This window comes from Anabrus simplex, chromosome 13 (genome assembly GCF_040414725.1).
Source record: "Anabrus simplex isolate iqAnaSimp1 chromosome 13, ASM4041472v1, whole genome shotgun sequence".
Classification (NCBI taxonomy): Eukaryota; Metazoa; Arthropoda; class Insecta; order Orthoptera; family Tettigoniidae; genus Anabrus; species Anabrus simplex.
In genome coordinates, this window is record NC_090277.1 from 39,357,212 (window position 1) to 39,371,333 (window position 14,122).

The 14,122-nt window shown below is 39.3% G+C and overlaps 1 protein-coding gene across 1 annotated transcript in view; it reads right to left on the bottom strand.

Moving 5' to 3' along the window:
* Window positions 1–14,122, bottom strand: part of LOC136884800 (prostaglandin E2 receptor EP3 subtype) — a 393,559-nt gene that overhangs the window by 37,410 nt on the left and 342,027 nt on the right. The window contains exon 2 of the mRNA XM_067157093.2: window positions 1,593–1,770. Coding sequence (XP_067013194.1) covers window positions 1,593–1,770 — 178 coding nt within the window. The remainder of the gene's footprint in view (window positions 1–1,592; window positions 1,771–14,122) is intronic.

The window sequence follows — 14,122 nt, forward strand, 5'->3', positions numbered from 1 at the left end:
GCAGGATGTTAATCAGGAAAAACAAGCAATATACGCCATGTCTGTCATATTTATCCGCCAAATATAATATTCCTCGTGGTCAATGGGTTGTCAGAGGCCTCCTGTTTAAATCCAGAGGTACCCTGTCGAAGAACACAGTCACTGTCCTTCAAAAATTTTAAAATTCCTTTTTATGACATAGAGAATATATTATTACAGATCATACGAGATTCTCTGAAAATTATACAGTTGCATTTATACCTGAAATCGTAATCTCCTTACGATTAATTTTCCAGAAAAAATAGTATTTCATTATAATAATTACATACTCTACGCTATGTATTTCAGACCCTTCTAGTCACACTCACTGGGGGACGGATAACTTAGTTTTTAATAAATGATACTAATACTATTCATTTAGTATATATATGCGACTAAGCCCATTAAGACTACGCAAAGTACTTAGAAGCGGGCATTTGCCTTCCTTTGCGCCCATATTTCATTCATTATTATAGTGTGGGCTTCCTTTCTGACTTCAAACCAGGTTGTTCCAGTCTTCTTCTTTGGTCTTTTCTCTTGGTCAACTTGCCCTTTGTGAATTTTGTATCTGAAGATTACCCTTTTTTGGACATCTGATTGTGTAATTCCTGCCTGTTTCAAATCGGTTTTGATTTCGCCAATCCATTTTATTGTGTCTGTTTTGACTTTTAGTCGTGTTTTCATAGAATTCCACTATTTGTTTTATAAGTCTGTCTGGATGCATTCTTTTAATATGTCCATAGAATCTTAACCTACGTTTTTTATTGTCACTGTGAATATTTGTGTATTGTTTGATTTCCTGTCTGCCTCTAAGTTGTCCGTCGTTGAGTTCTGGACCTAGAATTTTTCATATGATTTTGCGTCCCTTTTTCTCTATTTTTTCAATGCCTGCTTTCCTGTTCAAAATTAGCGTCTCTGACATATAAAGACATTCTGGTTTCATGGCTGTATGTAATGTCTTAGTTTTGCATGCTTGGAGATACATTTTTGTTATAGGTATTTTGAGTTAGTCGATATGCAGTTCACATCTTTTGGCATCTAATTTCAATGGATTTTCTTTCGAGTCCATTTTCCTGAACTGTTTCACCACGATACTTAAATTGTGATACTCGATTAATTTTTCCATATTTTGTCTCCATGAATTTTGGTGCTTGTCTGTTGCAAGTCATATATTCTGTCTTTTCAAAAGATATCTGAAGGCCTAATTTTTCCACAATTTGTTTCAGGAGTTCAATCTGATAATGGGTTGTTGAAATGTCTCGGGTTAATATTGCTAGGTCGTCCGCAAATGCTAGGCAATCGATAACTAGTTTTACTCTGCCTAAAGTGATTGGCTGGTGAATTTTGAGGACCAATTTCTCCTCGCGCCATTCTTGTTTCACTTTTTCAAGGACTCAGTTGAAGACTCCTTGCCTTACTCCCCCTAAATTTAACCTTCGACGCTGTGTCTTATATTATTATTTTTATTATTACTGTTGTTGAAGGAGGAATTTATTTGGCCCAGAGCCCATTCCCAGACAGTTTTGTAATGGTAAAATCTTTCTTTCACTTCTTTCAAAACAGAAACTACTTACCGAACGTGAAGAAGAAGAAAGCATACGCGACATCTTTGGGGCGATCAGCCATGCGATACCGAATACACTTGTTGTTTTCGAAGTAGAGCCCAAAGCCAGTGAAGGGTAGACACACCAGCACCAAAACAGCAGCCCACAAGGTGAAAATGGAATTCCGGATGATCTGCTGCGTTATGTGCTGAAACAGACATTGTAATAATGATGACTCAATTCGGCATAATTTCACAAGCAACTAAATGCAAGTACCTGCCTGAAATAATGATTAAATCGCGAAGCAAACAAAGAATTTCTAAATATAAAAAGTATATGGAATATCCTGGTAAAAATATAAGAAAAATCCACAGTTGTAGCCCTTCAGGCAAGCAACTCAATGTTGAAAACATCCTAGGGATATGAGCTACGAATTTTAGATAAATAAAGTATGAGAATATATTCTTTATTTATTATTATTATTTTTTTTTTTTTTTTTTTTTGCTAGTCGCTTTACGTCGCACCGACACAGATAGGTCTTAGGGCTACGATGGGACAGGGAAGGGCTAGGGGTGGGAAGGAAGCGGCCGTGGCCTTAATTAAGGTACAGCCCCAGCATTTGCCTGGTGTGAAAATGGGAAACCACGGAAAACCATCTTCAGGGCTGCCGACAGTGGGGTTCGAACCTACTATCTCCCGAAAACTGGATACTGGCCGCACTTAAGCGACTGCAGCTATCGAGCTCGGTCTTTATTCCTAAAAGCTACAATCCTTTTCTTAATCATCGTTATCAACTCGATTAGATTAGCAGTTTGCCTTTTTCTGCCACTACGAGCGCTAATGTGTGTCAGTGCATTGTTTCACTTAAGCACCACTACGAGCGCTAATGTGAGTCAATACACTGTTTCACTTAAGCACCACTACGAGCCCTAATGTGAGTCAATGCATTGTTTCACTTAAGCACCACTCCGAGCGCTAATGTGAGTCAATGCATTGTTTCACTTAAGCACCACTAGGAGCGCTAATGTGAGTCAATGCATCGTTTCACTTAAGCACCACTACGAGCGCTAATGTGAGTCAATGCATTGTTTCATTTAAGCACCACTACGAGCGCTCATGTGAGTCAATGAAGAGTATCCCTTAAACCCTAATAACTGCATTCGCTGTGGACATTTTCCAAAAATCAAAACAAATCCTCAGGGTATTGAACAAAGGAACACATTACAGAAAGAATTATGTAAATAAGTTAATTTGGCTAGGATTTAAATACAAAAAAAGGAAAAGGTAGAAGTTATTTAACAAAAGGCTAGGGAAATAACCAGATAGGGAACATACCACCAGGGCGACTGCCCTAAATGCCGTTCAGTAATGATTAAGAAAAGAAACTAGCGATTTTAGGCTGTTTTTACGGAACCGCATTTAGGCTGGAAGTGATTTTCTAAATTTGTTCTCTACTTTTTTAGTTTGATAGAGCTATCCAAGACTCAAGACCTTTCCGGGTCCTAAATCCTTTGAACTTTCGGTACAATTGAGGATATTGATTAGTTTTACGATTTTCTTAGTATGGGGACCCGTACTTTATCGGCTAAGAAATGTTTTGAGCATTGAAGTCATTTATTTAGAGTGTTTTTGTCCGTCTGGAAAAGTATATTCTGTGAGGATTTCTGGTTTGGGAATAAGAACTTCTGTTATAAAGTCCACTACGATCAGGGCAAGCGAGGGGCCGGGAGATCAAACGTATGCCATTTTCTCTACTGCCTGCTGAGAATCGGTTGTCCGTCCCAACTTTACGGGGAGGAAGACCACAAGGGCGAGAGTCTACGAGATGGGTCCGTCGTATAACGACACTAGTTGGAGAGTCCTTATTCGAGGCTTCGCAGCTGGTCAAAGATTGATCAGCATGGTGTAAACTCTCCAACTGCTACTGCGATATCACCACACCTTGCCAAGGGTTAAGCAAGGAGGAGAGAAAAAGAGAGGTGCGTGGGAAGAGATCTTGAAGGCAAGTTTCAATGTCTTCCTTGTCTGCTTTCGAAAGTTAGACAGCACAAATATAGTTAATTTACAATTGTACTCCTTTTGATTACTAACTTCTCTCTGTGGCGCAAGTTGTGTAAAGTTGATTCGTCTAGGAGATTGCTGCGAAGGGAGTTCATTATTGCAGACGAGGAGGTTATTACCGTAATGGCTCTTGGAGATATCCAACATTTGTTAGACTGAGTCTGGTAAATGATATGGCGGGGAAGATATTTTGAATGCATCTTTTAATGAGCTTCCCATTACGTGCGTAATTTCTCAGCAACACTTCTCTCAGGACTCAGTAGGAAGATAGAATTACCCACGTTTCCCTCCCGGCCTCGTCTTTGAAATAAAGTTAACCACGCTCATATCGATGCTAATGTTAATTTGGGCTTTCAAGATAAATTTAAACTCATAAGAACACCAAGATAGATGGCCATGATGTGCGAGCAACGTAGCTGTTGGCTTGCATTCGGAGGTGGTGAGTTCGAACCCCACTGTGTGCATCCCTGAATATGGTTTTATGTTGTTTCCCATATTCGCAGCAGGCATCTTTCGTAGTCAGCCTAGTGGGGTTCGAACCCACTACCTCCCGAATACTGGACACTGGCTGCACTTAAACGACTGCAGCTATTGAGCTCGGTGAGCAACGAATTTTAGCTAAATTAAATATAATAAAATATGACAATATATTCTATATTTATTTCTAAAGAACCGGGCGAGTTGGCCGTGCGGTTAGGAGCGCGCACCTGTGAGGTCGCATCCGAGAGATAGTGGGTTCGAATCCCACTGTCGGCAGCCCTGAAGATGATTTTCTGTGGTTTCCCATTTTCACACCAGGCAAATGTTGGGGCTGTACCTTAATCAAGGCCACGGCCGCTTCCTTCCCATTCTTAGGCCTTTCCTCTCTCATCATCGCTATAAGACCTATCTGTGTCGGTGCGACGTAAAGCAAATAGCAAATATATATGTGTGTATATATTTCTAAAAATTGCAATTCTTTCCTTAATCATCGTTATCCGGTCGATTAGACGCAGTTTGTCTTTTTCTGCCACTACGAGCGCTAATGTGAGTCAATGCATTGTTTTATTTAAGCTCATGCAACTACATTCAGTGTGGACATTTTTTCAAAAATAAAAAAAAACGCCTGAGGGTACTGAACCAAGGAACACACTACAGAAAAAATATGTAATTAAGTTAATTTGGCTGGTACTGAATCAAAAAGAAAAACGAGTAAAGAAACAAGCGATTTTAGGCTGTTTTTATGGAACTGTATTTAGGCCGGAAGTAATTTTCAATTTTTTTTGTATTTTATACAGATATCCAAGACTCACAGTGTGAAACCATTCCAGGCCCTTTAGACCTTCAACGTTTGGCACATTTGAGAAAATTTCATAATTTTACGTTTTTCGTAGTATGGGGCCGAACATTCTGATAGGTGGAATCTTGCATCAGAAGGGAAGATCTGATTCGTAAATTAAGATAGTGGTGACAACTCCAATATAACAAACAAAAATTAACTGAAGAGTTACCAAGGTTACCAAACCTTCAAACATAAACCTTCTCCATAAGATTAGTTACAGTACATAATACCAGGTAGCACTAGAAAATCACTCCTTATGTATATTGGGTATTCAGCCCGAAGGCTGGTTGGATCCTCAACAGGTCCACCATTAGCTGTCATAGATGGCCTAGGTGTCATTGAAGAGGCGTACTAGGGAAATGAGGAATGAGGTAGTTTCCCGTTGCTTTCCTCACCGAGCGAGAAGTTGCTATTGCATATAAATCTGCCAAGCCCACTGAAATGCGTGCACTAACCGACCCTATGAGCGACGTTTAACCAGAATACATGGAACTTCTTGGACATGGTATAGTTCCCAGAGTTTTTTGTAGATGGCACAACAGTCGGTAGATGTGGCGGCAATTCAAATTTAGGGAGAGGATTAACTAACGTCATAATAATAATAATAATAATAATAATAATAATAATAATAATAATAATGAAAAATGAAATGGCGTATGGCTTTTAGCGCCGGGAGTGTCCGAGGACAGGTTCGGCTCGCCCGAAGCAGGTCCTTCGATTTGACTCCCGAAGGCGACCTGCGTGTCGTGATGAGGCTGAAATGATGATGAAGACGACGCATACACCCAATCCCCGTGCCAGCGAAATTAACCAATTATGGTAAAAATTCCCGACCCTGCCGGGAATCGAACCCGGGCCCCTGTGACCAAAGACCAGCACGCTAACCATTTAGCCATGGAGCCGTACATAATAATAATAATAATAATAATAATAATAATAATAATAATAATAATAATAATAATAATAATAATAATAATAATAATAATAATAATAATACACCACATGCATCATCCAAAATCAGCCTCAGAAAGACTCACCCTGCCACGTTCTGATGGTGGTCGTGGACTGACAGACCTTGAGAAATTGCACGCTAAACAAATTGCATCAATAAAGTGTTACTTCACACATAAATCAGAAACCTCTGCCCTATATAGTGCAATGGTTGTAGGAGATAACGATTTTACACCCCTCAATCTAAGCATCCCGGCTTCACTTACAACTTCAATCTCCACAACTGAGGGAAATATCGTTCTATGGAAAAAGAAAGCTCTTCATGGGCGTTATCCAAATTAATTAGATCAGCCATACATCGACAAACAAGCGTCACATGATTGGTTGACACACTCAGATACGTATATACCCAGAAAGAGAGGGCTTCATGTTCGCCATACGAGATCAAGCCATTGCCACAACGAATTACAGAAAGCATATTCTGGATGATCCGTCTGTCTATTCAGATCAAAACCGACGATGTAATACATCTGCAGAAACCAACCAGCACATAACCTCAGATTATTATCGATTAATGACAAATAGACAACACGTACAGACATGACCAAAATAGCAAAAATCATTCATCAGAAATTAGCCCGAAAAAATAACCTAACCCATTGTACTACAGCATATTGAAAGTACAAACCCCAATCAGTTTTAGAAAGTGAAAATTACAAACTTTACTGAGATAGAAGTATCATCACTGATAAAACTATTACCTGCAATAGACTAGTTATAACTACTGTAGATGAAAACAAGGAAAATCTGCTTCATAATTAACATTAGCTTACCCTAATCCTCACAACCTCCAACCAACACATACAGAGAAGATATTCACGTACACAGATCTGACCACAGCAATAAAAACCATGTGGAAACTCAATGTAGTCTCCTGTTCGGAAATTATTTATTTATTTATTTATTTATTTATTTATTTATTTATTTGTCTTTAGTAGTGGCGATGTTAGGACTGATGGTCCTCTCTTACATTTAACCACCTCATTGTACAGGAAAATTGTGGAGAATACTAAAAATTTTAAAAGAAACTAATTTGCAACATAAATTCAAAATAAATTCAACAAAATAATTAAACTGATATGTACATATCATTTGTCAAACTACTAAATGTAATTTAATACAAATAAGTTTAAATTAATTTAAAGAAAATTATTTATTTATTTATTTATTTATTTATTTATTTATTTATTTATTGATATATATATATATATATATATATATACCGTATATAATTTATTTAATATATATATATACACACACACACACATCCACCATCATTCACTCATCACAATTCACACCGTTGGTGTATTTCTTTGTTAGGTTACATTGACACTTCATATTATTTAGACAATTTTTGTCCAACCCTTGTCCCGTTTCCCTACGGGGTCGGGTATGAGGTGAGATTAATCTGTCGTGGTTTTTTTTAATGACCGGATGACCTTCCAGACGTCAACCTCATCAGAGGAGTTAATGAGATGAAATGAATGACGTGATATATGATAGTAGGGTGAGGGTGAAACCTGGTACCGGCACATAGCCTACTCCTCTCGAATAGCACCAAGGGGTCTGCTCAAGGCTTAGCATCCCCATCCGACGGACGGATCACCATCAACAGCGTCATATGCCCTCACTCTATATGAGCACTGCGGAGAGGTTTGGAACTGAATCCAGGATTTTGGCACGCAATCTAGTGATTAGAAATTGTATACCACCACCTCTCTTACTCTGCCGGCCAACATTCTGATGGTGATACTTTTCTCGACCAACGGGACTCGAACCGGCTAACCATGGTGTCGGACCGTTTAGACTTCAGCGCCTTAACGATCATGGTCACCAGGCGGGCTCATATTATTTAGACAATGAAGCTGAATAATTGATGAATATTGAATTTTCACGACCACATTGTAATCGAAAGCGACCTTCAACCTATTAGGTCGTGTTACGTACTTTCAGTACGTGATGAAGAGATGTTAAGTACAGAACAAAGATGGCCTAGGCCACCATAGCTCAATTGGTAGAGCAACCGACGCGAAATCGGGAGGTTGTGGGTTCGGATCCCACTGGTGTCTGGTTGGCCATTTTTGTTCTGTACTTAACATCTCTTCATCACGTACTAAAAGTACGTAACATGACCTAATAGGTTGAAAGTCGCTTTCGAAGCTGAATAATTGTTTGCTATAATCTAGGCAGATAATAAAATAATAGAATAGTTCATAATTGACAAGATGGCGCCGGATGGCGTTGTGAGCCTTAGGTCCCTGTGATAAACACCACATCAACAATGTTATCGTTGTTTCAGTAGTGATTGGATGTAACGGTGTTATACACAGGAGCATTGAAGCACTTAATCTCCACCCTCTCCCTCTCACTTACAGAGAATTAAAAAAAGCATCAATCCTCGCCACTTGCCATATAGTAAGGAAGTTTATTGGTATCAACCATCCACCATATGCAGAGGACTATTGAAAATCTTCTACTAATAATTTTGATTATTTATGTATAGTAAATAGCCTATAAATATCTGTCAAATTTACGTATGGTTCATATGAGCGTAGGTACTAAATACTTCTTCCTCCATGTACATTGTACCGAATAGCCACATAAACCCAATTGTAACATTGTGAATTATATATAATAAAATATAATATAATAAAACAAAACAAAACACAGTTTATCACCAACATCAAAGATGCACCCAAACCAATCCCACTGGGGGACAAAACAGTACAAAGGACTGACTCCTTCAAATATCTAGGAGAATGGATAACCCCAAACACGAATGAAGATCAGGCCATGAACAGCAGATGCATCAAACTGGAACGTGCCTGCCACTTATGTAAGAGTATGTACAAATCCAAATCCCTCTCCCTAGATCTCAAAATCAGCATTACTCTACTGTAGTGAGACCGTCAGTACTATACGCCTCAGAATGCCTAAACATGGTAAGACAAGGGCAACTTAGAAAACTGAAGCTGAAGGAAAGGAAGATCCTGAGAAAAAATCATGGGTCCTATTCAAGAAGAAGGCAGGTACAAAATCAGGCACAACAGCCAACTGTACCAACAATTGGAGAGCATTACAACATCTATGAGGATGAGGAGATTGAACTTCTATGGTCATGTCATGACAATGGACAATCAGAGGCTCACCTCCAGAATCTTCCACACCATCTCTAGAGGGAAAGCGACTAATGCCAAGTGGGCAAGACTCGTCAGAAAAGACCTTCAAGAACTGGACATTGCTCCCAGTGAAATTTATGGCAGGAATAGGTACAGAACGTTGATCAGAACATCAAACTCTCTCCAGTCACTAAAAGAAAAAACAGTACGTCCGGGAGGAGGTGTGAAATGGACTCAGGAGCGAAAAGACATTCACAGTGCAAGAATGAAGGAGTACTGGTCAAAGAAGAAAACTGCTAGAGATAAGAACCACGTGGTCCATAGCAGGCCCAAACAGAACTAAAAAAGTACAATATAGTAATAATAACAATAATCTTTTTTTTAAATGCTGTTTGTTCGGGGCGTCGACCTAGAAAGATCTTTTGCCCCTACTTGCACCATATGTGAGGAACCTGCGTGTATGTTGTAAATGGCGGAAGTGTAACGTGTTGAAGAAAGGAACGTTAAGGACGACACAAACACCCAGTCCCCAGGCTAGGCATACTAATCATTTACAATTAAAAACCCCTGACTCGGCCGGGAATCGAACCCGGGCCGCCGGGCGACATGCAGACGCGTTGCCCCCTACACCGCAGGGCCGGACAACAATAATCATAATAGTAATTTTTTTTTTTGCCTGCAGTAACTGCTGGGTGGATTGAGTAGCACAGTAGTTGCTGTTGCCGGTCCCAAGCCCGGAAAAAATGAGGGAGGTTGGCTTAAATCCGTAAAATTACAGCCAGAAAATAAATATCTTGAGGCAATAAAGGGCACGACGGTTCCACATGTTAGTGGCGGAACTGAATAAATATCCTCTGCGGCTAACAACCGTAATTGTAAATCGGAGCTTGCTCCACTTAAGGTTGATAACGTTTGACAGTCAAATATGGAATAATAATAATAATAATAATAATAATAATAATAATAATAATAATGTAGACACGAATGTACCTGTAAAACACGCGCAGTCCCTTCCACGTCGTGTTACGTGGAATGCTGTCACCCATTGTTATATAACGTGTTTGAAATTCAGCACCCGCCATGCAGTTATATCAAACCATTTTGCAGATGATAGTGGGCGGACTGTTCTCTGTATATCAAAGATATAATAGGAATGCAAGTCGCATTCTGACCTTGGGCAATGCCCGCACACAATAGGCAGACAACTCACTTCCGATGTCCCTTCTGCTTTCTCGGCGTTGCTATGCTACTCTTGACCTCCACATACACAAGAATAATACAAATATTATCGCTTAGACCGAAATCTGCTCAAGCCTATGTGTTGAACAAAATTAAACCAAAAGCAAATTTTAATTTAATCGATCAGTTCGAGAAGAAGTCAGCTCTGATTAACATGGATATGTTTTTGTACTGGGTGTCTATCTGGGTTTAGTTTCATGAATTTCCCGACACCATTATAACCAGTGTTGGTCTATGTACACTAAATCAGTAGCGACATCTTCTCACTGTGCGCTTTCTTCCTGTAACTAGGAGCTTGAGAAAATCTCGTATCAAGTGAACCACGTTCTGCTACCAGTGTTGATCTATGTACACTAGGTCAGTAGCGTCATCTTCTCACTGTGCGCTTTCTTCCTGTAACTAAGAGCTTGAGAAAATCTCGTATCAAGTGAACCACGTTCTGCTACACAGTCCAGAATTAAAATCCTTGAACTGGCCGGTAAACGAATCCAGGGCCTCGGAATAAGAGATAGGCATGCTACCTATACACCACGGGGCTGGCTAATAATAATAATAATAATAAGAAGAAGAAGAAGAAGAAGAAGAAGAATTCTGACCACGAACTGCTGCATACCATAACGCGCTTCTTGTTAAATATTCATAAAACCATTGAAAAGAGCAGGCAATACAATATGACTAGGACAGGCGTATCAAGACAAGTTATCTGAGTTATTTATAAGGAATACTGCGGAACAGTACAGGTCCTCTAATTATTATTATTATTATTATTATTATTATTATTATTATTATTATGGGGATACCGTGGTGGACAGAAGTGAAAGAAGGTGCGCCGGGCTGAGTGGCTCAGACGGTTAAGGCGCTGGCCTTCTAACCCCAACTTGGTAGGTTCGATCCTGGCTCAGTCCGGTGGTATTTGAAGGTGCTCAAATACGACAGCCTCGTGTCGGTAGATTTACTGGCACGTAAAAAGAACTCCTGCGGGACTAAATTCCGGCACCTCGGCGTCTCCGAAGACCGTAAAAGTAGTTAGTGGGACGTAAAGCAAATAACATTATTATTAAAGAAGGTGCGGGCATCAATGGGTCTATGTAAGATAGTCGAAATATTGATTTAAATTTTAAAACTAGTTTTATATTTCTTTTCTCCTTTTTTTAAAACAAGATTTTACAAAATTCAGGTACCAAATTTTACTTACAAGCTAACTGAACAACTCTTAGAAATGACAACAAGCTTGAGCTTGAGCTCACTAATTATACATTCTCCAATGGGTGCTGCGGCTCCTTTCGAAAACCGTGAAGGAGACGAACCCACCCACCCAATTTCTTTTACAGAGTATTCAAAATATACAATGTTTCAAGAGCACCATTTAACCATTACAAAGAAGGAGCGTCCTTGCTCTATTACAATTGTACAGTTGGGAACCTCGTTCCAAAAAGATCCAAGCCTATCAAAGGCACCACCCACATTTTACAATTCAAACAGTATTTACTGTCTTAGACATACACCAGTCTAACCTCTTAAGTTAAAAGAACGAAATTGAGTTTGACAGGGGTATCGAATACCCATTCTACCGGGCCTTTGTGGAAAAATAACAGGTTCAATTACTGGCCCAAAAACCAAAGTTAAGTGGAGGCGAACACTAGTACTTCTTGAAATTTGCACCTAAAGATTTGGGTTTCAGGCCCGAAGTTACAGAGGCTAAGTCTATACCACTGAGGTGACTAGATGAAGAAAATTTAAGTTACAAAAGCTAGAGACAGAAAAGGGTTTACAAAGTCATAGTTACCTCAAAGTCAAGTTGATAGGGAACGCGAGAGGGTCTCACACTCTCTATTCCCGAATTTCGGCTACGTTTCTTAGGCTGGTTTTAAATTTACATTAGAAGATGAAATTTACATTATTAAAGATTGGAAACCTTCCTCTCGAGCTAGCTTTCAGAGCCTATCACATAGTTATAAAATGGCTGCCATTACCCTAATCTGATGGAAAACTTGATGATGAGCGAGACGCCTCCTCTATTTTAATACACACTCAGTAGACTGGACGATCAATAAGACAACCTGGTCAAAAAATGTGCCAGTTTTTATACCCGAGAGGAAGGTTATACAGAGCTCTGGGCTAAGGCCCGACACACTCCCAATTTTTATTGGGTAATTAAATAACTACAAGACGGATCTCATTGGTTAAAATATAAATACAAAAAAATTTCTATTGGCCAGCCTCCAAAGTTGGCGGGAAGAGATCGAAATATTGACAACTTTACCATACCAAAAACAAAAAATAATCAACTCAGTGTAGTAAACCTTAAAATAAAAAAAATACTTTAGGATTTTAATAGTTCCTTTTCACACTAGAGGGCATAACATAAGTTCTAGTAGAGACATCTGTCGACAAAGAGTTCAGATTCCTTGCGCAAGTTGTTACAAGTTTTATATTGAAGATGGCATTCTTCAAGGCGCTTCATTTGAATGAACGGGGCTGGTGTAACTCGCGGTACAATTATTATTATTATTATTATTATTATTATTATTATTAAAGGTTTTGATTGACATATACTGTCATTTCCGCACGTGACCTTTTTTAATTCCACCACAGATCTCCCTCAATGTGCACTAAATCAAGCCTCTAAGAGGAAAGTAGGGGCCTTGTGCTTGTTATGGTGACGTAAGCGTAATTGAGTCGTTCCTCAGTGTGTTGCTATGGCAACCATCAGTCTATTTTAACACCCCAACAGTGGTCATATTTCTGTCGACATCAATCTCTTTGATGGGATCTTTTTATTTACTCCACTAACGACCCCTCTGCCAATCAGCATTAGGTTGTCATTCACACCGAGATATTACAGAATTAGCGCTAGAATCCGATCAAGATATGAATATTTTTACACGTCTCCAATGTTTTAAATCTACTGCAGCGATATTATAAATAGCTCAGTAAATGAATACCGGTACTGTCTTAAATGTAGAGTATGATTTTTCGGAGGACAGCGTCATAAATAGTCTATTTCGCCGTGGTCATAGCCTCATGGCCACGACAGTTAAGGGCTCCAATCTCTAGGGTGTGACACCACCGTTGTTAGCCAGTTCGAATCCCGATCGTGGAAAAATATTTTTTTCATCAGTTGGTTTGAATGTTGAGAACATTTCTGAGCAGACAAAGTAGGGGTCCTCAGTAGGAGAGCTTGCTCTCTTATGCAAAATCCACAATGCTCAGCTATTCAAGATGGCGTCGGGAAGGGCATCTAGCCGTAAAAGTGAGGTTAGGCCCCTCCATGAGGTTAGGCTTGCTCTCTTACGCGAATCCACATTGCCATACTATTCAAGATAAGTATCTGATGGACCACATGGCATGCCCTAAGAGTCTCGTGTTGTTGTTTTTCTTTGTTCCTTTTTCCTGTTTTTGTAAGTTGTTTTTATTGTGAACATGTATTTGGGGCTGAACGCCTGTTATGTTCAAGAATAAATACAATACAATACAATACAATACAATACAATACAATACAATACAATACTACTCAAGATGGCGGCGTGAGAAGCCACATTGCCCTACTACTCAAGATGGCGTCGTGAAGGGCATCTAGCCTTTAATAATAATAATAATAATAATAATAATAATAATAATAATAATAATAATAATAATAATAATAATAATAATAATAATAATAATCGTATGGCCTCAGCTACCGTGTGCAGACATTTCAATTTGACGCCATCTGGCTGTCTGCCCGTCAATTTCGACGTTCCGTTTTACTCTAGGCCCACTGGATGGCAGACCGAGTAAACCGAAACTCTCTTGGGCATCTATGGCTG